The sequence below is a fragment of the Heloderma suspectum genome, chromosome 1 (genome assembly GCF_057233095.1).
Source record: "Heloderma suspectum isolate Gila_16-S chromosome 1, 16-S_ref, whole genome shotgun sequence".
Taxonomy (NCBI): Eukaryota; Metazoa; Chordata; class Lepidosauria; order Squamata; family Helodermatidae; genus Heloderma; species Heloderma suspectum.
This window is the reverse complement of record NC_139458.1, coordinates 70,159,955-70,187,018: the sequence shown is the minus strand read 5'-3', so window position 1 is coordinate 70,187,018 and position 27,064 is coordinate 70,159,955. Positions and strand designations below refer to the sequence as shown.

Here is a 27,064-nt window from a genome sequence, read left to right as displayed (position 1 = left end):
TCCCAACAATACTTGAAATCATCCAAGACCATTCTGTGCACTCTGGTATTAATTGTTTTTGAAGGCACATTTTATTTTATACCATGTTCTAATATTTATATACAAAAAGCCTACTAAGAGTAAAAACTAAGTGGAAATTACCTCCAGACCACCCTATTTTGGCCTTAAATTGTTTTTTTCTCTTACAAAGTTACTACATAAAATAAAGCTTTACTGCTGCAGTGTATTAAAGCTTCATTCATGGTAGAAAGACAGGCAGTAGGTGGAAGGATTTTATTCATGGATTGTTGATGAATACAATAGATCTGACAAGGCACAACTGTGGATTACAGCTACAGGGCCAAACGAAGAAAGTTTATTTGAAAATAAGCACATTTCAACCTATAAAATCTAACATCTTTGTGTTACTATCAATTTCCTTTTCATTATAAAATTCCTATGTTACATTGTGATCAAAATCCTAAAAGGTTTTGAGAGATCACCCTTTAATCTTGTTCCCCAGGTGCTTCCAACTTAACCATTGGTCTGAAAAAGCAATAGATTTCCTTGTACAGTTGAAGGTGTAAAATAGTGTGCAACTCTGAAAGATCACTGGATTGTTGAAGATTTAAGTCAACTAGATAAAAATGCATTCAATAATTACAGAAATTCTGACATATGAAAGCAGCAGGGGATTAGGAGCATTTGAACACAAATGTTTTTAGCCAACACTGAAAACCCAAGTTGCACAACCCAAAACTGTTGCCAAGATGTTTTGATATTTAATACAACAAAATTGTTTACTAACAGCAAGGCAACTCAGCCTGGAAAGTTCATCACATTCATTGCTTCTGATTCCTCAGGTTTGTACTGATCTGAAGTTGCAACAGAATTTACTTTAGCAAACATCAGATTTGATCTGAATGCATGGGTGCCTGGAGCAAAATAGATTTAATATATCACCTTAAGTCACAAATTGTGCATGCGTTAGGCATTTTCCTAAAAACAATGTTCCCACATAATTTGAGGGGAACATAGTACTTCTCCAATCTTCCAGTCTGGGCTTTGACATACTAGTTGGAGACTACAAATACAAATGGCCTAGCATGGCATAATTAGTATGAAAACAAGACTTAATACAGCTGTGCGACAAAAAATAATAAAAACATTTTTATTTTTAAATTATTTTTTCAGATAATTATTATCTGAAAAACAGATAATCAAAAGCACAAGCAGGATTTCAGATCAAGTAAGTCTACAAAAAAACTACTAGTGGAATGGGATAGCAGGAAGGCATTGAACTTCTACTAGTAAAAGAAATAGCTTACACTTGTAAACCACAGTGCAAGTTACACCGTTGGCAGATGGCCCACGTCCCTGTGGACAGATTCTTAACATCTGACACACTGAGAGGCTATAATCCTCCAAGCCTTAGTGCTGAACGCAAAACCATTGGCCTTGAATTATTACTTTAAGAAGTTTAGCAGAGACTGACAGACACCTATGGAACAAAACCATGGAGGGAGGAAAAGGCTGCTTCTGTTATCCTGGCCAAACAAAATGGAGTATACCAGTATTACCAAATCAGATTTTGTTGTACATTACTTACAGCTCTTAGCCAGCTCTTCAGTAGAATTTGCCCTCCTTTCTTTCTCATTCAGAGTTTATAAGATGGTAGAAGACTACAGTACATAGGAAAAATTTATAATCAAAAAGCAATGCAGAGAACAGTGAAGAAAAGGCCATTTCAATGCTCCATTCCAAGCTGCACTGCAGCCACTTTCCTTTGTTCTGATGCAGAAGGAATGTTCACGTTGATGGAACAAACTGGGGAGGGTTTAGAGATGTACCTCACATGCACCAGTAGCAATGCTCAGGAGAAAGGTGAGTAAAACAAACTATATTCCTTAAATATTAGGATAACAAGGAATGGACCTTGATTCATCAGTGAAGAAATCGAATGCTCATTTTTTGTTCTACATCCACCTTCTCCAAAACCTGTGGAAAAGAAGAATTGTTAACCACGTGTTACACGATTCCAATTCTATATTTAGATTTCAGTCTTGCTCTAGACAAGAGCCTCATGTGGCACAGAGTGGTAGGCGGTAGTACTGCAACCGAAACTCTCCCCATGACCTGAGTTCGATCGCAGCACAAGCTGGGTCCCAGGTAGCCGTTCAGGTTGACTCAGCCTTCCATCCTTCCAAGGTTGGTAAAATGAGTACCCAGCTTGCTGGGGGAAAGGTAGTCACAACTGGGGAAGGCAATGGCAAACCACCCCGCTACAGTCTGCCATGAAAACGCCAGCAAAAGTGGCATTCCTCTAGGAGTCAGCAATGACTCAGTGCTTGCACAGGAGGAACCTTTCCTTTTCCTTCCTTGCTCTAGACAGTGATCCTGGTATTCTTTCATATTGTTTAGGCCCAACCTGATTGGATGGTTATCAGTAAAACATCTTATATGGGGAATGACTGCTGCATGTAGCAACCCCAACATTTTTAATTCAATGTATAACCTGCCTTTCTTCCACGATGGAACTCAGGGGAGCATATATAAAGTCCTCAAGCAGTCTCTTAAGTACTAACCAGACTCAGATCAGCTTAGCTTTAGCAAGGTTGCTGTATCATATGCCCTCAGACCACGGCCTGGGACAGTCACCAATATTGTCACTGTAGCTGAAATGTCAAATTCTTTTCCCCTTAAATGTGTTAACAATTGTGCTTGCAATTGCTACAACACAAAAGGGCACACCTCTGCCCATTTATATTTAGACTTTGGAAGTAGCAGAATAACTGAAGAAATGGTTCACATTAAAAAGAATGACTTGGATCCAATAGTGCACATGCGTGTGCGGGCAGCCCGGGCATGGCAGTGGTGGTGTGCAGGTGGCCACAATGTAATTCTTCCAGGGCAAGTGCCAAAATTAGTGGAAACACTCATTTCTGGAAAGGATGCGACCCTGCCAGTGGTAGGGGCCATGTGTGCGCCGCTGCCGACATGCCTGGGCTACCTGTGCAAGGGCACCTTTGAATCCAGCCCAATATATATGTGAGCCACCTATTCAACTGTTTGCAGATCTGGTCATGAAATCCTAGCACTTGAACAATCAGGTCCGTCATAATAAAAGTTACTTCCTGACCTTAACAAACTCTGCAAAGGAGATCGCACTATCACCATCTTGATCAGCCTCCTGAATTGTTCTGTCAGCAATGCTGCCCAGCTGCTCATCAGAGATGTTTACACCAACCATCATCCGCAACACCTGCAGCATACAGAAATCCAAGAGGAATGAGATATTAGGGTTTTGTTTTGTTTTTAATCCAAGCGACAAGCAATACTTTATCAAACTCAGTGTTCCAAAAGACACCAGTCTACTAAAGCCATATTTTAAACAAAAACATGGCAAGCTCTTTCTAAAAGTAGGGACATCAACCCAGATTCATTTGACACCATTAACAGCACCTGGTATTCTGAAGGCAGATAATTTAAAAAAGAGTTTACACTACCTCTTGTTTGACAATAGGCACTCATGTATTAAAAACATGGGAATTTCGTGTAAAATGTTTACATTTTGTCTCAAATTTCTAATTGCCTCAAGATGTTACATGTTTCAAAGTGATAACCCTGATACTTCACATATTTACTTGAAGCTATATGACTGAAACATAAAACAATAGGAAGGAAAACCTGCAAAAAGAAGAGGTAGATCAGATTTGTTTGTTGGTTACATTTATGTCCCGCCTTTTCCCCTCCTTAAGGAACCCAAGATGGCATCCATAATCTTCCTCCTCCTCCATTTTATCCTCACAACAACAACCCTGTGAGGCAGGTTGGGCTGAGAGTCTGTGACGGGCCCAAAGTCACCCAGTGAGCTTCTATGGCCGAGTGGGGACTAGAACCCAGATCTCCTGACTCCCAGTCCAACACTCTAGCCACTACACCACACTGGCTTTTGTTTATATGGCTATGGTTGCCATATAATTTTTCAATTCACACTAAGAGCTGATTTAATTTAGATGAACCCATAGTCTGCTTTGAATCTAGTCTAGTCTGGAACAACTTCAGGACTTTATTAAAAAAAATCTGTACAGAAATTCCCAAATACCAGTTATGTTGCATTTAGTGTATAATTCAACTTCATTCCTTAATTTCATCCTTTATGAGGTACAATGAAGGGTGTTGTCTTAAACGCTAAAATAAAAGGTGATCTGAAAAATATAGTTAATCTATGGGTTGCGCAAGCTTAACCCACCTGAAGCAGCTCATCTCGAGAGATCTTGTCATCTTTATCCAGGTCATATAGCTGAAAGGCAACTAGAGAAAAGGATGAAATTCAATGTTAGTCATCTTTTCCCACTGTTACCATATACAGAGTACATCATATGAAACCCTGAGGAAGAGTTACGAGAGGCAGGAAGAATCTTTACTTTCCACTGAGTCTGGGGGATTTGGACTGGAGGATGTGACAGAGACAGAGCACGCCTATCTATATCTATTCAGAAGTAAGGACCACCGAGTTCAGTGGGACTTACTCCCATGTAAACATGCATAGGAAAAGGGAGGATTGGGGTGGGGTGGAGAACAGATGAGGGCATGAACAGGTTTCTGCACTTTGTGTGCATGCACACATATGCAAGAGAGATGGAAGGAAGGCAAGGTAAATGGTCTCTCAGCCTCTCTGGGTATTTGGGGCTCAGACCCAACGTTTTGTCTTGTAGTCAGCTTCCTGAGCAAATTTCTTGCCCTTTGTACCTGGAATGCCCTCCTTGGCATTGCTGTACTGCCCATGATAGTTTCTCAAATTTCCAAATGCACCAACAGCCTCCAAAAGGTTGGAAACCAATGCAGCAGGACACCGGAACTAGGGGGTTGTGCCCAAGACCTCATGACAAAGGTGGATACCAACGAAGGATTTTCAGGAAGTAAGAGAGATGGTATTACACAAGTGTTCTGGGAAGTGGCTCCGTACATAAGGGATGGCAAGGGAGAATGGGTGGAGTCATTTGAGAGGGAGTAGACCTTTGACAGCTGGGCATGGCAGAGCAAGAACAGCAAAGTTTATGGGCAGGGATGAACTGGGATAAGAGCAAAGAGATAAGGGGGAAAGGCCATGAAGAGCTTTGAAAGCAAGGAAGAGCAGCTTATAATGAATCGGAGTGGAGTGAAGTGGAGAGTGGAAACCAGTGTACGGATTAAAGGAGGGATGTCATGTAAGATGAGCAGTAAGATGAGTGTTTTTGGCAGCACAGTGCCAGATAGAGAGGGGACAACACTAGACCTAAGATTTAGATGCATCTCTAGAAGCACAAAGTTAAATCAGTGATCAAAATATTTACACAGTAGCCAGAGTAACTTTGTAAACCCCCTTCGTCTCCTGTTAGATTCATTAAATATTTCCATGACAAGGAACGGACCTGAAATTCTTTCTAATTCCTAGGTTAATTATTGTGTTTTTACTCTTTCCCAGCTAGTGCAAAGTTTTCATCATTTCCTGCCTAATTCTCTTCTCCCTTGTGAGCCCCTGTGCACTTACTTTTGAACAGGCTTAGTGTATAAAAAATTATAGCACCAGGTGAGAACACGTCAGAAGCATCAGGAATGAGGTAGATTTAACCTGATCGTCCATGTTTGTGTGTATGCTTGACATTAAACATTTCCTGTAGAAAACACTCAAGCACTATGAAATATCCATGCGTGTAGCATTTTCCCCCTTTGGATCCATGAAGTTCCAATATCAAGGGACAAATGTTATGATAAAAGCATGCATATGAAAATTAAGAGCTTTGCCTTGCCAAATGGTATAAATTCAAGTTTCACTTCTTAGAATACTTTCTACTCTTACTTCCATAAGATTTGTAGCTATCTCTACACTACATTTAAAGAAAGAGGGACAGATTCTAAGATGCAGAATTACCAAGTAGGACTCAAAGCATTGCAATTAGCCTAAACAGATGTAAAATTAAAAATGTCTTACAGTGCAACTTGTTGCTCCGGCTGTTAAGGGGTTCTGGCCCATTCTGATCTTTGCTTTTTTCATTATCCTCAATTGGTCGGAAGTGGGCCAAAGTCCTCATGAATCCACGGAAATTCACCTGGTCCTCTCTACAAAGGGATTGACACACAACCCATCAATTATGGATTCTCTTAACAATATGCTTCAAACAAGTATGACTAAACAAATTTTCTGGAGTTTGTGGAATATTAAACACTTTGCCACTATTTTTGTATAATTAGTCCATGCACACCACTCTGGTCTCCTTTCTAGGCTGTTACATAACAGAATTATGTTGCTGTTCAATTGAACAATGTTGAACTATCATCTCCAAAACGTAAAATGCTATCAGGACATTAGATGTAGCCTCAACTGGGAAATAGTCAGGTTTTCAGCTCTCAGCTAGTAATTTGGTCTTTGTTAAAATACAGTGTTGGCGAGGCGAGACAGAGTTTTTGGCATTATTTGATAAATGGGGCAGAGCACTGTTGGCAGATTGCTTGCCATACAGCATGAAAAATATTTCACCGCAAATATTGGACAGGATACTGTCACTTTATAAAATTCAGTCTAGACTTTACATGAAGATGGGCCTAAAGGGCTTGTACTTCTGACTGAATGAAAAGCAATGAGCAAGTGATCTTGTCATGAGGATATGTGCATCAGGTCAGTAAGGGAGCAATCTTATGACTATTGGCTGAAATCACTTTAAGCTACAGAAACCAGGGTTCTGGAGCAAAGCCTTATAAAACCCTTCCGTCTGCCCCGCCCCAAACACTGGCTCTGGCCACTTAAGGTCCCCACTCTAGCTGAAGTGGTGACCCTCCTGCAGTCCTTTTCAAGGCTCTCTTTGCTGTACGCTCAGGCGTTTTCCTGCACCCATCTTCAGGAAAAATCCAATGGGATCCCAGGAAAGGTATCTCTGCTCTATTCTCTGGAGGTCCCTTCCTGACTCTGGTTTCCACCCTGTACTTGCTTTTCTATTGTGTGGGCGTGTACAGAAATTTGGTATTTCTTTTTAACCAGTTTTGGTCTGAAGTGACCAGGCTCCCTTTTCCATGATTCTCCTTGCTTCCTCTTCATGCCCATTATGATCAAGACAGATCTTCTGGAAGAGTTGTCAAGATACACAATGTAAGCTATAGTCAGTTCCAAATGTAAGAAGAAATACCTGAAAAAGGAAGCTAGAAGAAGCAGGTTGCGCACAGGGCTTAGCAGATGCCCAGTCTGTTCTGTCCTGTCCTCTTGCCATTGAGACTGTAAGTAAGAATTAGCCTTGGGGTGCTGTCTGCGGCCAGAGACCAACCTCTGCAGGCTCTTTTCTTTTTCCCTATTTGACATTCCCCTTCCCCAAGCCTCTTTTTCTCCTTTTTGTTTCTCCCAGTTATCACTAGTGTCCCAATTTGCTTAGCTGCAGCTCTTGCAACTTCCTTAAAACCTTGTTTTATGCTTTGCTTGTTTAATATGCCTAGGACTTTAATCTAATATGAACTGATTGAATCCATATTAGAATTCATATGTACCTTATTAACATTCCAACAAGCTAATTCACCATAATTGAACATCTGAACGTTTTAATTCCTGCTCAATAAAAAGTTTCCTTTTTAATATATATCGGGGGGGAGCAAATCTGCCTAGAACAATACAACCAATGGTGAAAGGTCCCTTAGATATACACATGTATCTGAGCATGTGTATGGGCATACGTGTATTCAGAGAGGACACTCAGCAATAGCTTAAAAAGAAGTCAATCCAAGTTTAAGAAATGCCTAATTTTACTCAAGGTTTAAGTAGCTAGTACTTGGAACTCCTAAATGGAGACCTCAACTACCAGAGGGTACTGAAACTCTGCTGCTTTGAATGGGTTGTCTAGGAGCTGAGCCATTACTTGCACCACAAATATTCTTGAAACATCACAGAATAAATTGCAGCTTTTCACTAATTATCAGCATCAGATCTGAAGTCCCAGGAGATTAATTCTGATAAGAATGGCATTTAAGAATTCACGTTTATCCTAGATGTATTCCACATTAAGCAACGAAGTCTAATTTAGAAAATACATTACCCTTCTGGAAAAAAGGCATTGATAATCCGGTCTCCTAGTGGGTTGATAGCAAGTTCTGGAATGCGTTGGAAATCTTCACGGCTACAATTTCAAAGAAATCCACGTCAGTTCTTTAGCAGAAGTAGTAAAACTTCAGAGCACCCATGTTAAACTTTCATTTTGTGTAACAAGGTTGAGTGCTATTTATGGTTCAGACACCACATAAAAGCTCTGAATGATTTTTTTAAAAGAAGGCATCAAGGTAAGGAGAAAGTTATGCCAAGCTCATAGCACTGCTATGCAGAGTGTGACAAATTTGTCCTTGTGTAAGGATTTTATGATACGGGATTTCTGTATTTAGCTGGGTCATGCATCAGCAGGTAACGTATCCCATGCCATATCCCAAGAATAAAGTGTCACTATGGAAATTGTAAGCATACAGGATTCCTGGTATTAACACACAGTGACTGGGTTCGAACAACTGCAACAGGAATAGAAGCCATTGTGGCTTCTCCCCTCACCCCCATGCATGACTATCATCTGCATAATCCACAGCAATGCAGCACAGATTTGCATCTCATCTGAACACTACTTGCATTAGGCGTTGTAGGGTGGGTATAAAGCCACCCCTGCCACGCGCCGCATTTGGACAACATGCCAACCCGCACTGCAGTGCGGGACATTATGCAAATGGCAGTCGCATGCACACCACATGCAGGGGTGGGAGAAGAAGCCACAATGGCTTCTTTTCCCGTTGCAATCATCCAAACCAGCTCAGTTTTTAAACAGAGAACTCTGAGATAAGCATGTCTTGTTATCTTTTACTCTAACATTTTGAGCAGCTTCTACTTCTATCAAACGTGAATCAAGAGCACTGATCATTGAACATAGCAAATACATAATGGCATGTATTTAACACATTTTTAAAAGTGTTCTATTTTGGACAAATATTTGCAAGGCAGCCTATTATGCAGGTTGGTGCAGGAGTATTGCAAGATGCGAAGGCTTCTGGGGCAAATATTTGTCAGAAGTGATTTAGAGAATATTGTCTTTAATTCAGAATCTGATAGCTTTCCTACAAACCGAATTATCTCAGCTTTCATTTAAAACCAACCAATTTCTACCAGCTCTAATTAAAACCTTTTATATCCAAGCAGCTTCTGCCAAAGTAACATCATATAAGTAGCTTGCCAGAACTCAGTTTTCAAGGTAGAAGCTGGATGCCCAATATAAATTTAACAATTTCATATTGCTACGCTTCCATCCCAGTTGTCCATCTCTCTCTTCTGCTCCCAATCTAAGCATTTCTTTCCACACACTGTTAACACCTCCCAGAGTTGCAGCAAGAAACAAGAGTACATATATTTTTTAAAAAATCAGCATATTACCCAAGGCACAGGATTTCTACCCAGGGAAAAATGCCTCCCTAGGATTGTTTTGCCTTCAAGCTACTTACCAGAAAAGCAAGGAACATGACTGTTTTCTCCCACCTCCATTCCCCCCACCCCCAATCTTCATGCTGTAGGTGAATACATAACCTATTTGTTGGGCTACATCCTTGGCCCTGGCAAAAACAGCTGGAGGCTGCTCTTTGACTAATAGGGCTCTTTCCTATCAGAATGCTTGATTTCAAAGTTGGCAACCTGATTAAGGCATATCTGGAAAAGTCCTCCTGAATTCTGAAGGCCTCTCTTCTTATTCAGCATACACTGGTACTCCTACTCTTGAGGCATATGATTTCTCATTTATGCACCACAAAGGTTAAAATATGCCAAAAGTATAAAGGTTTGAATTGGAAGAACTTAATTTGTACTTATTTGGTATATCGTACATTATCTATTATTTCTTTCTTAGCCAAAATAGTTTTGCTCTGTCAGCCATATCATCACATTCATAGCGTTTGGCAATTGTTTAGTGCTCGGAAAGATTATATTTTCCTCTAGTCACCTGTGAGGAGCCTTGCTGAGCATCCTTTCTCAGAACTATCCATAGTACACTCCTGTACCTCACCAAAGTGTCATGTTTTAACTCCAAACACCATAAAAACAGATGGCTTGCTGGAAAAGTGGGCTGAATTAAAAGCAACCCATTACCTATAGTTATCACTTTATTCCAAAGCATGCCATGTGGAAAAAAACCACTACCTCCCACCCATTTTAAGAATACTAGCACCACACAGATCTAGTGGTGCAGCAAAAGCCTCCTAAGTATTTTGTCCAAAGGAGAAACATCAAGGCAACAGAATGCGTGCAAATCCTAGTGAGTTGACCCTACAGTAGAGATAAGATAGCTCAAGGCACAGCCCGTTTTATGCACCAACATCCCTTACGCATCAACATCCCTCAGTCATCATCTCCCATGCAAGCCAAAGTATTGTCCAACAGCTCTTTCACCTTATCCTCTACCCCAACCCAAATGGCAATTGTTCCTCCTTTATACTTCAGTTGCCAGTTTCCATGCATGAATCAAGCTACTGGCATCTGATAATGAGCAGCTAAATAAAGGGAAAACTCTTCCAAGGCCTCTGTTTTTTCCATTGGGGAGTAAAGAGTAAGAAGCTATCTGCTTGTGCCCCTGCTCACTCAGGAGTGAGCCAGTGGGCAAAGTCAATGCTGCTGGCCCATCAGGCCTTGCTAAAGTTGAACTACAGTCCTCTCAATGATTAGTTGACAACTAGGAATGGTAGCCATAAAAGACATGACAAGTGGGCAGAAATATATACAGCCATTATGCAAATATGCCCAGAAATATGTGGATTCTAATAATGATTTGGAAATAACCAGTTAAAAGACTTCAAAAGGCAAAAGACATGAGAAACTGCAGCAGAAAACTCAACATTATGTTTACTTTTTGTATAGCATGTTTTCCACTGCCAGTAACTATCGTCAAAGTCCCTACCTACCTAGTTGTTAACACTAGAGCTTTGCATTATCGTCATACATAAGGCTTCCTGTATTCAGAAAGGACTCCTTCTCCTCTGACAACACCCCCAATGGCAGTACAGATGAAGAATAGAGACCTGCTTAACAATCTTTGCCAAAAAAACAGCAGGGGAGAAAGAAACCTCTGTACTCTCCTCTAAACAACCCAAGGAAAGTCCCTGTGTTCTAGCAACTTCAAGGTTCCAGAGGAGTGCAACAGCAAGTTCTACAAACCGTTTGCCCCAACAGTAATTTCCCAGCTTTTGTGTGGTTGGTTATGTAGCTTACACTCATACACATACAAATACCCGAATGTGTGTGCACCTGTATGCTAGACCATACGTACATGTGCATATGAAAATGTACATGGGTGTGTGTGGATGGATGCTCAAGGTACTTAGAAGAAAAAGGGCAGAATAAAGGTCACAGTAATCTTGGGATATATAAATAATTAAGTTGGACAGCATTTGGTTCGAGAATATGTATACATTACTACAATACAGATACTATATATGCATCGTAGGATCTTTGTACTTGTGTTGCCAAGCTAGATGTTACACAGGTCTCTTGGTTTTTTCTTAATTTTACAGTGGCTGGGGGATTGGAGTACAATTTGGATCAGGCCTGCAGTAATGGGGAAGGGATAATTAATGTTTAACTTGGGTCATTTCCCTAGTTTAAATAACGTACTTCTTTAAGTTATTTGCCCAGCAGGATCATTAATTTCCAAGAAAAGTAGATTTAAAATGGAAAAATAGCACAGGGAAAGAGTTAACCCTGCCCTGCTCCCCTGGCCCCCAATGATCTGACTCCTCTTTGGCCCACAGGTCCAACAAGTATAGTCAATCCATGAAAAATAATTCATTTCATATTACATGTATATCTCAAATCCACCAGTGTTCCTAACATTTTCTACTATTCCTATTTGTAAAGATTCAGTTTCAGAAATTTAAATGCAGGACATCAGTCTTTAATTGATATGCTTTATGGCTAAGGTTAAAAATTAATCACATGTAACTATGCCTTTAAAATCTATTTCTGGCACTGTTACTAGCGTTTAAACATACCATTTTGCTCATGAATGGGAGGGACATTGTTCACCAGGAACACTAACTGGAAAATCTGCACCAGTTATAAAAGTAAATGAATACTGAAAAGCAAGCTGTGCTTTGCTATATGTACTCAAGTCTCACTTTAACAAAACCTGCTTCACCTGGCTTAGGCTGGAACATACAAGAAATGTTTACTTCTCTTTTGTTCACGTGCCATAGCAACACTATCCAGTAAGATCTACCCGGGAACAAATGCCTTTTTGAAACATACTTGCGTATTTTAGATTCATTTGTTCTGCATAATGGAGACCCATGCATCTTATACTCAACAAGGAACTCTGCCAAATTATGTACTTTGTACATATGGTACCATATGTATACACAGTGGAGTATGCCTTTAGCAACAGATCCATCTTCTGTAACGTCTGCACACTGAGAACATACCAGAGCATTAACTTATGTCTGCATCGTTGGTGTGTTTTTATTTGACACTCATTGCCCTGGTACTAATCTCCATACCTTTCTCAAACATATGTGCAGCATCCTCCTATTTTTTAATCAAATCTGCGGTCAAATACTGACTATGCAGTTCCAGCCATGTACCATACACAAACCATATCTGATCCAGCATGCAAACAAAATGGGATGGGGAGGAGAAACAGAGAAGAGAAAAACAGGAACTGAGGCATACCAAGGTTGTACACAGTGGCAAACATTTCACCCCCCTACCCCACCAAAAACACACACTGAAATTATTTAGGTGCCTACAGTGAATAATGGAATTGTGCAAACCCATTTTAAGTTACTTTTAAAATGAAAGAGGCAACACATTTGCTCAAACTAATCATGGAGAGGAATCAGAGAATGGAAGCGCTAATTGAAGACAATGATAGGAAATGGGATCAGATGCTGATTGCACCAGCCACAGTCATATTTTCAGTGACAGAATGTGCAAATCCAGACTGGTGCAGACTTAATGCCAACGCAAGTAATAACTGTTTTAAAGTAGAAGGGAAAATAGATGTACACTACTGACAGCTGTCAACGGGGACAGGAAGGGTAGACAGAGCGTGGAGAAGGTAAAAACTGATCTGCACTGAATAAAAATAGGATACTCCATGGAAAATAACACTGAAGAATCAGATACACAGACAATTGTTTATCATTTACCAAGCCATTTATCAATACTAAACCACACAAAATATCCCAGAGACAGTAACATTCCATGCATTAAAATGGTCACAAGACTGCACTGTGCCCACAATCCTATAATCTTAAAAATAAACCACCTTAGTTCTCACCACATTACAAAATTAGCATTAAACTATATGCAGTGATCCAAAGGGCTGGTCTCACATACGTAAGCTTATCCCGGCTGTTACCTTGACTCCTCTCAAGGGAGTGAAGGGGGTATGGGAGAAGGATTTGGGTTATTTGTTTGGTCCTCTATTTGGAGAAAGAAACCAATGAAACAAATTAGAGAAACCTCCATAAAATTGATCTACAGGTGATATTACACTCATCAGAATTTCCCACATCATGGAAGCACGTTCCAATGAATTCTGGAGAGGGTGCAAGGGCCTAGCTTATACTTCCACATGTGGTTTACTAATAGACAAATTTTGGAAATTAGTGCTGAAATAATGGCAATTACAAATCAAACTATTACTTTCAATCCAGAGCTAGCTAAGTATTTTCACAGGTTATAACAAGGGTCTCCTCCGTAAAGGCTTAACTGCTTTCTTATGGGTGATAGTCAAGCACTGGAAAAACACTGAGACTCCATCAATTGATTCTTGACTCTTGGTACACTGTACTGGCGAAAACCTCAAACAGGTAAGGCAAGACTCAAGCACTTTCAGCACAACCTGGTATAACTTCATTCTTTCTGCAAGAAACAGTGATTCTGGAAAGCAAGCCCTACCTTCTCACAGCAGAATGTGGAACAACCCCTTTGGATAAAAGCTGTTGAATAACCTGCATGTTAGGGACACTACTGTTTATGGACCTTTAGTTCATTCAAATAACCATGTGATCTGCATAAAGCAACCACACCTTTAGTTTATATTATCCACTGGTGAACATGAATAATGTGCATTGTAAACAAAAACTCTTACATTAAAAAAGCCACCTCAGCATGAAGGTTTTGAGATTCTGTATTCTATAAATCTTGACTACATTGGCTGTATTTGATGTTTTCTGCACTGGAACATTTTATATACAGTTATACTTAAATGTCACATTTTGCCATCCTTTTTGAGTCTGATTTGAATGACACTACAAGTTTCTGTTAATCAAAACAGAAATCTTCTAAACCCTTCCTCAAGGCCACACAAGAGAAAGAAGGGGCAAAGGAAGCACACAAGCCTGTGGTTTGCTTTGTTCTCATAACGGTGAATTATGGTTTAGCGCAGTCTTCCCTAACCTTGGTTCCTCCAGATGTTTTGGCCTACAAGTTCCATCTGCCAGCCAGTAAGCCAATGGTCAGGTATGACAGGAGTTGTAGTCCACAAATCTGGAGGGGCCCAGGTTGGAGTAGGCTGCTTTAGCGTAGGGATGGATAGGTCAATCTATCTCCAGTCCATGTCAGTTTCACATACATTCAATCATAAGTCCATTCCATCTCATTTTCTACCATTTTTAAAGGAATGTACAAACATCTCTATTTAAATATACAAACATTTCCATAAAACAGAAGTGGGTGGAAGGTGGACTGAGATCTACTAGCAGATCTTTGGGTGATTTGCAGTGGCTTAATTGCTTCTGAGTTCTATTAGATCAACAACGCATTTTTTAAAAATGCTATGGCTGGTCCAAACTCTGCCCACCCCTGCCCTAAAATACACATTTTTGCCCACATTTCCCCCTAAAATAATATTTTTGTTTGTTTTTTGAGCTGAGAACTGCATCACAAAATTTGAAGTAGTATGCAGTCCGAATGATAACTATATTCTGATCTGTGTATTAGTCCAGGAATTGTGATTTAGGTTTGCCTAAAAAGGCACACTGACCGAAGTTCTCCAACATCCCTAGTTTAGTGTTACATGCAACTCAGCTAGCTCATAGTTTACATTTTGCATCTTCTCTCTTGTTGGATTTACTGCTGATTTAAAAGGGAAAGTGACAAAAAGGCAATTATGAATCAGTACAAGTCATCCTTGAATATGAACCTGAACACACTCCGGGAGAGTGCGCAGGACAGGAAGGCCTGGCGTGCTATGGTCCATGGGGTCACGAAGAGTCGGACACGACTGAACGACTGAACAACAACAACAAGTCATCCTGCCTCACTCTAAAGTTTACTGACATACTGAACTGCAGTCAATTTACACAGATTTTTTTATTTATTTATTTTTACTAAGAGTTAAGGTTTCTAGACTTTCCTATTTTCCACTTTCAGCACCAATTTAACTTGGCACCTAAAGCTGTATTTACTTTCAAATCCTCCCCACACTGTAATCCTCTCTCACAATGAGTGGGAGAATAATTAACTCTAGGTACATGAGTCATATTCTGTAGGGTTAAAGAAAAGATTTGTCAGTATGCTGGTGAAAGATATACACATATTGGATTTCTACAAAACAGTTTTGTTTTAACATTGATATCCTAGCCTTCGTAAAGGAAAATTAAGTATAGGAAAGGGCCTATACCCAAAGCAATTTTGCAATGCTCTCAGTGAGCTAAGGAGAACAAGAATACACAATAGGTATTTTAACCTTTCAGCCACTTCTGTGGGGTCCAGTAAGCTGAGAAATAGTGTCTTGCCCAGGAAGCTTCATAAGAAAGCAGGGGTTTGCGTCTTTGTTTTTCTCACCAATCTCAACATTAGCCACCACACTGGCAATTTTGCACCTCCATACTAAATATAAATTATGAACTTTCCTCTTGCTTAACCTGTTTTGACTCAGAATATAGGGGAGATTCTCAGGGGCTAACTATACGTGTTAAAACTTTCAGAAGGGTAGCCATATTAATCTTTTGTAGAAAAACAAGGAATCTTGTAACATCATAAAGACTAACAGATTAGGACATGATAAAGTGTGCTCATATCCACAAAAGCTCATGCCATAATTAATCAGTTAGTGTGTATTAAAGCCCAAATGTATTTAAATAAACAAGATGCTTCAGAATGCTGATTAAGGGCAAAGAATTGGGGTGGGGGGAAGAAGTTTTCAGGAGAGATTTGGAGCAGAGAAATGGAGGGGAAAGGATAAATAATACTATGTGCAGTTTTATGTACCATGTATTTCACCCTTCACATTAACCATTTATGTTTATGAAATTATTTGGTGATAAAGCTTCAACTTGTTCTACATTCAAATATACTATGAGTTGTATCCAATGAAGCACTTGGACAATGAGGAATTCCCTGACTCCTCGCCGCTGCAGCCTCATGGGTTACAGGATTCTCAGAAAAGGCCTAGAATGTGAGGAAGGGACTGAAGTGGAAGGGGAATTCAAGGAAAATTGGGGAGGGGCAGTTTGCATGAATGAGGAAAGTCAACACAAAGCTGTGCTCACAGTACCTACCTAAGAGTGCCATTTTCTCCTTTGTCCAGGCTGGTAAACCTGCTGTACAGACGAGTAATCTGACTGTGAGAAACTGAAGAAAAGAAATTAAGACTTAAATGGAGCAGCAACACTGACAACAATTAATCCACACCACAGAATACAGAGTTAGGAGTCATCTCATGGCAATTCAGGGGTCAGAGTTTTAATTTGGAAGACCCTTACATATTTTAAATCCTAATAGAAATTGCTTAAAAATATTGCTTCCCTGTAGGCTAAGCATTCCACTATCCATACACTTGAAGTTATGGTTGTAAGTGATACATATCACCTCAAACAGGCATGGCAATCCAGTTTTTAAAGTGATACATATTTAGCCAATACTTAAGGGTTTACAAAACTTCCAGCTCCCATGATTTTTTAGAAATGCATAATTTCATAAGCGTATCGCTCACTCTTATTTTCTAAGGTGGTACAGCCTCAAATGTTGTAAGCTTTCCTCAGCCCTTCAATATCCTTTTTGTAGTGCAATGTTCACAGTATTTCAAGTGTGGTTGCATGATAGATTTGTATAAAGATACATTATGACATTGGCAGTTTTAGTTTAGAATCCTTTCCCAATGATCTCCAACACAAAACATGCCTTTGCACAGAGGCTGCCCTCTTTGGCTGATGTTGTCATCGAGCTATCCACTACAACTGTTATATGTAGTGGATACAGCTTACCTCAGTTTTTGGATAATTTAGTTTCCTTTCTACCACAAAGTCCTTCAAATCCCTCAGCTGCCAAACCTGAGCATGAAGCTCCATTAAAACTATTCCAAATGATTTTAAGGCACTCTAAATTGTGAGAGGAACAGTTGTTAGTCCCAAGGAACATGACAACTTTTTAAAAGATCAGCACTAGCCCAGTGCAGTCATAACAAATGCTCATATACTTCTCTGATCTATGGCAACAGTATCAGAGACTAGCTTTTACCTAACAAGAATTTCAGATGCTAGGTTTCCATGTGAAGAAAAGTTCTTTTTCCCTACCTCCATCTGGGGCAAGTAGACAAGCCTTACAGATGCACATGGTCACTGGCCACGGAGCTCTCCCTGAAATAGTTTTTAGTTTCAAAGGTAGATTGCCCTTTCTGAGTTAATTTGCATTCTTCCCCAGAAAACTGGGGTTTTAGAAAAAGGTTGTGACCAAAACTTCCTTCATGGGGAGAATCCAAAGTCAAGAATCTAAAGTTACAAGATTAGGCTTGTCTTGATCTATTGCTATTAACTAGGCAAAACATCAGAGGAAGTGTTATAAAATGCACACTTTTCAGACTGAAAGCAGAAATTCTTAGCAGAAGACTCATTGTTGAACATTTAATCTGGACATTTGTGATGGCTATTCCTAGGCAAGAGCATATAATTTATATTTCACACTTCAAGGACTATTTTCCAAAGAAAGAGCTGAGAACCATTTTAAAATACACACACTATAACTGTTCAGAGACTTGTTATACATGATTTATACTTAACTTTATTTGATATACAAAGCCACAATTATTTTTACTCTAAATTATTGACAGTCATATATTGACTTTTCTATACAAGTTGACTGGCTCAAGGGTTCAAGGCACCACACTACGTAAGATACATTGCACTAAATGTATGACAAGTCCCTTGTAGACCGTGGGAATGCTGTAGACATCATATACCTCGACTTCAGCAAAGGTTTCGACAAAGTGCCCCATGATATCCTGATGAGCAAACTAGCTCAAAGTGGGCTAGATGAAACAATGATCTGGTGGATCCACAGTTGGCTACAGAATCGGACTCAAAGAGTGCTTATCAATGGGACCTTCTCAAACTGCGGAGAGGTAACGAGTGGGGTACCGCAGGGCTCAGTCCTGGGCCCAGTGATCTTCAACATTTTTATTAATGACTTGGAAGAGGAGATGCAGGGAATGCTGATCAAATTTGCAGATGACACAAAATTGGGCGGGACAGCTGGGCGGGACAGGTGGAAGACAGAAACAAAATTCAAAGTGATCTTGACAGGCTGGCGTGCTGGGCAGAAAACAGAATGAAATTTAACAGGGATAAATGCCAAGTTCTGCACCTAGGCAAAAGAAACCAAACACACCGTTACAAGATGGTGAATACTTGGCTCAACAACACTACAAGCGAGAAGGATCTTGGAATTGTTGTAGATCGTAAGCTGAATAAGAGCAAAGAATGTGACGTGGTTGCAAAAAAAGGCAAATGCTATTTTGGGTTGCATTAATACAAGTATAGTTTCCAAATCCTGGGAAGCACTAGTTCCCCTCTACTCAGCACTGGTTAGGCCTCACCTTGAGTACCGTGTCTAATTCTGGATATCGCACTTTAAGAAGGATGCAGACAAACTGGAGAGGGTTCAGAGGAGGGCAACAAAGATGATCAGGGGACTGGAAAGAAAGCCCTATGAAGAGAGACTGAAAGAACTGGGCATGTTTAGCCTTGAGAAAAGAAGACTGAGGGGAAATATGATAGCACTCATCAAGTACTTGAAAGGTTGTCACAGAGAGGAAGGCCAGGATCTCTTCTAGATCATCCCAGAGTGGAGGACACGGAACAATGGGCTCAAGTTACAGGAAGCCAGATTCCGGATGAACATCAGGAAAACCTTCCTGTTAGAGCAATATGACAATGGAACCAATTACCTAGGGAGGTGGTGGGCTCTCCCACACTGGAGGCATTCAAGATGAGGCTGGACAGCCTTCTGTCAGGGATGCTCTGACTTGGATTCCTGCACTGAGCAGGGGGTTGGACTCGATGGTCTTACAAGCCCTTTCCAACCCTACTATTCTAAGATTCTAAGTCAAAGTTTCTGGCATATAGCTGGGCTTGCAAAAACACTATTACAAAAACAGCATGATGTTATAATTAGCACGTGCTTGACTGAGAGCTTTTATGATCACCTGACCTGTTTCTTAAATAAGACTTGAGACAGCAGCAGTGTATTTGTTATGAACTGAATGATGAACTTCAACAAATGAAAGAAAAGTTATTACATTACAATCCCATTTTTATAATTTTGTTTTCTCTTATTCATATTGGAAAATGAGAAAAGGAATAAAAAGAAAGCATAAAGGAGGAAGAAACATATAAGGAAATTAGCTTATAACACACATATGTAGCCTTGCAAAGACAAAAACTCCTCTGCAGCCTTCAGGAGGAATTCTCAGCTACAGCACGGACTTGATCTCAAAAATGTATTGGTATTGTTCTCATATCAAATTCAGTTAGTGACAAAAGTTTGGATTTAAAAATACAGCAGAAAATTAGGATAATACAATTTTATGTAGCCCCTGCTGTCATGACATGTCTCTGCAGGTACATGAAAGTGTTCTATACCAAGACAGATGTATCTGTTGCTGGCATTAGGCAGATGGGTAAGAGTGTATGACCCAACTAGCACCTCACACATAACTGATCTTGAATAAAGCTGTAAACATGAGTACATTGAATACCAATATGATGAACATTATGACATTCCTTAGAAATAGAGGACTGTTTCACTGCTGTAGAGTCTAGCATGTGCACTCGTGTGCAAATTTCTGTTCCAACATGTTGCCAAGATAATTTTCTATGATGGTTCATTCCACAATTGCCAAAAAATGTGTATCTTCCTATTTAGCACAGTAATATCAGATTACTATTCAGCTGATGTCTCAATTTTAATCTCCTGATCTATTTCTTAAATGTTTAGGAATCCAGCCATTTACTGAATCCAGCCATTTACTGAACACAGTGGCTGTGGAATGTGTAATCAATAATCCTCAGGAACTGCTTTCTACTTGTTGCCAGCAAATGGATTATTTTAGCTCATTTTTATAAGCCTTCACATTTCAGACTACTACACTAATATATGGGAATGTGATGTCCTTGCCATAAGTAATATAAAGAAATCTAAAACTTAGACAATTATTAGAATTCAAAGGATTAGACAAAGATGTAACAGGAGGGTTAGCCCATGACAGATTAGCAATGTCTAAATGTCATTGCTTAACCTGAACAGAAGGAAAAATAGATATGCCCTTTCAGTTCAACATTCCTAACATTCTTAAGTCTAAGGTCAGGGAATTGCTGCAAGCCACAAGTCCACACCTAAATAATTTAGGTCTATGGCCTAAATCTTAGCTCTTGACAAAGACAACTGAACCAGCCAAAAAGAAGTTTCAAAAAGGTTAAACTGTAAGCGCCACACTCCCCACGTACATGTAAATCTCCACTATAGAAGTAGAGATCCCCCAGAAATACTATCCCTAACTAGAGGTAAAAATTTCTGGAAATGCTGAAGCCATGGGAAAAAATGGGGGGGGGGGGGGCAGAAAAAATGGGCATTTTCGGAAAAATTGAAAAATAATCAATACCTATCTTTTTGCAATCTTTACAAATCTAAAGTCACTTTGTTGCTTTCAAACAGCTTTTCCCAACGTGGTGCCCTACAGATATTTTGGACTTCAGCTCCCATCAGCCTCAAGTAACATGGCCAATGGTCAGGAATGCTGGGCACTGTAGTCCAAAACATCTGGAGGGCACCAGGTTGGAGAATGCTGCTTTAAGAACATAAATGTTCTTTATGTTCCTAAAGTTATATCATGTACAACTTGGTTTGCTCATAAAGTTATCATTATATTTAAAAACTTTAAAAAGTAAACTCAGTAAATTTATATTTATTATAAATTATATATTATACTATTGTCTGAATAAACTATACTTTAAATTTCATATACCAAAAATGTAATTTTAGGAGCAAACCAAGTTATACATAACATATCTTAGGTTCCTGTTTTCTGTCTGATCAGAGGGAACTTCAGAAGTAGTTCCTGAAACATCTGAATCATCCTAGAAGCCAGAAGAAGTAGAAAATACTGAAGGCAGAGGAAGACTGGTATACAGCATCTGTTCCTGTTCGTAAGGAAATTTACGAACTTCCTAAACTTGCTCTGTGGGATGAAGCTTAGGGAAACCTAATCTGAAGGAAATGCTCTTGCAATTTTATTTAGCTGGGAAAGACTCCCCCTAGGAATGGTAAGCAATCATATTTAAGAACCTTTAAGCAATCTCAACTTATTATAAGAATGACATCTTGTTCACTTTTGTAAATTGTTTCCTGTATTTAGCATTATTTTTTGTTCATCTTGAAAGGTTGTCTCTACAACAGGAACCAGCTACTGAGTTTCTATTAGGTAGAGAAAGTTTACTGTAGTGTCAGCAGTTAAAAGGCTTTATATCTGAGGCAGCATTCCCTAGTGGTGAGGTCTAATTGAAACTTTATTAAAAACTGTGGCAGTGAGTTCTATGGACCCAAGCCTCAGAGGTTATTTTAAAAAGGAAACATAGATGGGATAATCCACATGCTGTTCCATCACATTTATTTATTTATTTATTGCATTTATATCCCGCCATTTTTCCTCCAAAGAACTCAAGGCGGCGTACATAATCCTCCTCGTCTCCATTTTATCCTCACAACAACAACCCTGTGAGGTGGGTTGGGCTGAGAGTCTGTGACTGGCCCAAAGTCACCCAGTGAGCTTCCATGGCCGAGTGGGGACTAGAACCCGGATTGCCCAGCTCCCAGTCCAACACTCTAGCCACTACACCACACTGGCTCTCCACATTACTCCACATCTGGTGACAGTGGCGGAATAACCTATAGTGGGTTTAGATTAGAACTACATTAATTGACTGCTACAGCATCTAACCAGAACAAGCCCAGAAGCACAGGACTCTGTAGGAAAAACAGTCAAGAATGCACATTTTCTTCCATGTTATGATATGGTGACATTACTCACATGTTGGGAAAACTAAGCATGACTTGGAGCACTCCAAAATGTCTATCAGTAAAAGATACATTAGATCAACAATTTTAATGAGGAATGGAAGAAATAACTATGCTAGGCATCTTACACAGAGGATTAACAAAACAATTTCCCTCAAATCAATGGGAGAATAATGCGTACATTTCAAAGATATGCACAATTAATGCATAGATTTGAAAAAATACACACAAAATATGCAGATTTTCATGCAAAAAACCAGCTTGCAATCCAATACAGAGCTGAGTAGGAAAAAGCTTCAAGATGGAATTCAGAGAACTCTGGCAAGCCTGAGTTTTGCTGATTCACACATCCCTAGTTCTGACCCACCATTCAGCTTCACTGTATGACGATGGGAGTACTACTGAGAGGGAGAAAAGCAACTCCATCCCCTTTCTCTACACCAGCTTTCCCCACCCTGGTGTCCTCCAGATATCTTGTACTTCAACTCCCATCAGCCCAAGCCACCATGGCCATGGAAGAATGCTGGGAGATATCCAAACAACAGGATGGCAGCAGCTGCTGAGTGCTGCTTTACACCATGCATCATTTTATACATGTCTACCATGTCCCTGTTCACTCACCTTCTTTCTAAACTAAATAGCCCCAAATATTCTAACATTTCCTCACAAGGGAGTTGCTCCAACCCCTTGATCTGAACCTTTTCCAGCTCGACAATATTCTTTTTAAGGTGTCGCAACCAGAACTTGACACAGTACTCCAAGTGTGGTCGTGCCACAGATTTGTATAAAGGCATTACAGTACTGGTAGCTTTATTTTCAATCCCTTCCCTAATAATTCTTAACATGGAATTGTCTTTTTCAAAGCAGCTGCACAGCAGGTCAACATTTTCATCAAGGTATCTACTGTGACCCAGTATCTCTCTCCTGGGCAGTCACCACCAACTAAAATCCAAGCAGTGTATATGTGAAGGCAGAATTTTTTGTCCCAAAGTACATCAATTTACACTTATTTATAGTAAACTGCATTTGCCATTTTTTTGTCCATGCACTCGGTTTTGAGAGATGCTTTTGGAGCTCTTCACATTCCTTTTGTTTTTACTACCCTGAATAATTTGGTGACATTTGCAAACTGGGCCACCTCAGTGCTCCCCCTAACTTCAGATCATCAATGAATGAGTTAAAAAGCACTGGTCCCAATACAATTCCTTGCCGGACCCTACTTCTTACATCCCTCTATACTGAGAGTTGTCCATTTATTCCTCCCCTATGTTTCCTGTTCTTTAATCAGTCACCAATCCTTAAGAGAAACTGTTCTCTTATCCCATGACTGCTAAGTTTACTCAGGAGCATTTGGTGACAAGCTTTGTCAAAAGCTTTTTGCAAGTCCAAGTATACAATGTCTGCTATGCTGCTATCAGTCAGCCTCCTTCTGCACTGACACACTATCCCTATGGTAACTACAGTAGTTGCTTACACCAAGTAATTCCAGGAAACCATTAAGTGTATTTTTAGCTTCTTTCATTGAAGTTAAGCAACTGGAAAAAGGTGAAGCTAATCATGCAAGATGCCTGTAGTCCAGAGATTACCACCTGCACCACCAGGTATTGCAAGATGCTAATGTAGAGAATGGTATGCCCTATCTGAATTTTTGTGTGCCAAGGTTTTCTATTCTTCCAGGCGAAGCCCCATACAAGGAACTCAACATATTTAGATGACCTATTGTCACTGGTGGCTATGTTACCTCCAGCATCAGAGAAAGTATGCCTCTCAGTACTGGTTACTGGGGAACACGAGGAGGGGTGCTACTACACTCACGTCCTGCTTGTGTGCTTCCCTTAGGAATCTAGTTGACCACTGTGGGTACAGAATAATGGACTAGATAAGCTTCTCTAACATAGAACCAGGCAAAACAAAAATCACTGGGCATCTGTAACTAGCCTCTGATAATCTAACAGCATATTTGTCCTCTACTGTAAGGCAGTATTGCCCAATGGATACCGTTACCTTACAAGAGTGACACTGGGGCTCAAACTCAGCCCTGAATCCATCAGGAGGCTTTGGGCAAGTTGCTGTATGAGCCTCAGTTCCCCAGCTGTATAACAGAAAGTACAAGGATGGCTTGTTCATCTTCATAACAAGATAAAGGCAACAACATGTTTTACATTAGGAATACACTAAATAAACAGAATTATGCTACAAAGTTCCCAGGCCCACTCACACAACTAAGTAGGGAGGCACCACAAACCGACAATACTGCTTGGTTAACTTGTCCTTTGAATGCTCCAGTGCATGTCAAGTCGGCATTTCATTATTTATTTATAAAAGATGTGCCATCAATGTGCAAAGTGCTTTACAGACTAAATTCTACCCCAGGACAAACAAAGCAAGCGGAAGCAAGTGTCAACAGGGAAAGATGTGATTATTGCACTATCTGCATTCAGGAAGGGGGCCAAGATACATCTTTATAATTTGGATTTTTAAACTGTTATCATTTTAAAGGTCATTAAGGTTTTGCTATGGGCAGTATCCAACACATAACAGAGCTCCGCTGACCTGTCCCAACCCAGAAACTAGTGTTTGTGCTCATTTTGAGGCTTGCTCTATGAAGTGCTGAATCCCCGTTGTGCAAGCAGTAGGTCCCACTTGCGCAACGGAATTGGTGGGAGTACAGCAGCCCTGTTAGATGCTACCCTATGTCTTTATCTGTGATTTTTATTCTTTGCTTTTTTTAAAAAACTGCCTTGATTGGTTTTTTCAGAAAGGTGATACAGAAATAAATAAATAAACAAACAAATACAGTTATGTCATTTATATACACTTTGGCTAAAATCTCATACACTTACCTGTGAATAAGCGCCATTAAATTCTGTGGGGCTTACTTCTGAGTAAACATGCACAGGATTGCTCCATTAGGCGTGGTTATAGGCTTAGCTACATACAGTATGGCATGCTATGCAAAGGAGAAGTGCTTAAGGCATCATAGAAAAAACAGGTTTTGAGGGGAGGCATCTCTTAGCTTAATAAGCTTTTTAAAATTTCAGCATGTAATAAGTAATGTTTTTGGTACAGACTGAAGCATTCCCCAGACAATAAGGCTTAATTGAGACAGAACCTGTTCTAAAAGCTTATCTCTGGAGCAAGTGTAGTATTACGAGAATGTATGTGTTGAGCTTGCAACAATACTTATGGTAAATTTGTTGTTGTTTATTCATTCAGTCGCTTGACTTCTTTGTGACTTCATGGATGAGCCACACCAGAGCTTCCTGTCGGCCGTCGCCACCCCCAGCTCCAAAATCCCATTAAGGCTGGTTAAAATAATCAGATTAAAATGCTCACCCAACCCCTGCCAAGTTAAGTCTCTTGCTCCAAAATGGTAGATCTTGCAACAATACTAAAAGATGTTAAGATTATAACAATTCATCAAGAGAAGGGTGATCTACACCTGTCAGACATCAAAAACTCATCTCTGCGTGCCCTTTGTGCCAGCACCTTTCAAAATTGGTTACCATACCAAAGGAAGTATTTCACATTTTTTTAAAAAACACATGAATTCAGTCAGAACAATATTCTACAACACCATTATTGTAGATCAGGTCAGTAACTGGGGTCCTGACACCTGCTCTGCACCAACATGACTTTAACAATAGAATGAAGAATTCGGCAATAAGGCGCCTGAAGTAGAAAAGGTGCCTCTCGATGTGGAACAGAGAGAGAGACACGCCCTTGAGCTGCGTTTGGGAACATGACCTCTAGTGTCACATGGCAGAAGAAGGTGACCAGATGCAACAAGAGTATGGAGCTCTTGTACCTTTAAGCGTGGCGCAGCAGGAGGAATTTCGGCAGATGCCACTTCTCACTAGATCCTATGACAGGATATGAGGCACCTACGGAAGTTTCCTTTCCTATGTAACTCTAAGAACCCAGACTTCGCCTGCTTCGGGTCACTCGAGGCATTAAGCCACAAGCGCCTCAGGCAACCTTTTTGGACAGAAAGGACCGAAAAGATATGGCGAGGGGAGGAAAGGGGAGGGGGATTTGCTGGTCTCGCAAGAGCTAAGGCGACTAGAGGCCACTGGCAAGGCTTCAAACTACACTGGTGGGAATGACGGGTGACAAAGCACGGCGCCTCCTCGCCCAGCCCAATACACCTTTGGCTGGGAAAGATGAAGAGCCAGACGGTCGCCCGCTCCATTCGTAACAACACCGTGAATAATTTTCACCCGCGACGAGGAGGACGCTGGTCTGGTCCGGCCCACGAGCCGAGGCCCGCCCGCCGCCGCCACGAACTGCTCTTATCGGTACTCACAGCCCGTCTCCTTTTTGATCTCCTCAATCTCCTCGTCCCTAAGCAGCGTGGACGCCCGGGAGCCCATCGCAGCCGCCTCACACAACTCTTCAACGACGGACCAGTGAGACTTCGCTTGGCCTAGAGGCGGCGGGTCCTCGCCTTGGCGAAAAGGCAGCGCAAATCCAACGTGCCAGCTACCGAGGCGACAACTGACGGAGCGCGCGACGCCCTCTTTTATCACCTCAGCCTTCTCCTCCCCCTTCCCGCCCGGCTGCCACGGAGAACCACTATCGCTCCGCCTACCAGCGTTGCGCCTGCGCAGAGCAGCGCTCCGCCCTCTCGTAGGGCTCTGTTCCTCCCGCTCGGTCTGATTCTGACGTCACCGCGGGCGGTTCTCGCCCATTCTCCAGAAAACTACAAATCCCAGTGTGCAACGCCGGGTACATTTACTTTGCTGAAGTGGGTGCCGG

At 40.6% G+C, this 27,064-nt stretch overlaps 1 protein-coding gene across 1 annotated transcript; it reads right to left on the bottom strand.

Moving 5' to 3' along the window:
* Positions 1-259: 259 nt before the first annotated feature.
* CHP1 (calcineurin like EF-hand protein 1) lies at positions 260-26,850 on the bottom strand. Its single transcript, XM_084845987.1, has 7 exons — positions 26,613-26,850; positions 16,519-16,591; positions 8,037-8,117; positions 5,954-6,081; positions 4,232-4,293; positions 3,119-3,241; positions 260-1,977 (listed from the first exon to the last, which is right to left on the bottom strand). Exons 1-7 carry the CDS (start codon positions 26,677-26,679, stop codon positions 1,924-1,926), a joined length of 588 nt encoding a protein of 195 aa, XP_084702113.1. The 5' UTR covers positions 26,680-26,850; the 3' UTR covers positions 260-1,923.
* Between the last annotated feature and the right edge of the window lie 214 nt (positions 26,851-27,064).

What these genes read in the sequence shown, in the direction of transcription:
- CHP1 (XM_084845987.1), bottom strand. Translation starts at nt 26,679, where the DNA reads ATGGGCTCCCGGGCGTCCACGCTGCTTAGGGACGAGGAGATTGAGGAG. An exon ending in GGAGAAAATGGCACTCTTAG is followed by an intron (nt 8,118 to 16,518) that starts GTAGGTACTGTG and finishes TTGAAATTGTAG; the next exon opens with CCGTGAAGATTTCCAACGCA. An exon ending in AATGCCTTTTTTCCAGAAGG is followed by an intron (nt 6,082 to 8,036) that starts GTAATGTATTTT and finishes ATCCCTTTGTAG; the next exon opens with AGAGGACCAGGTGAATTTCC.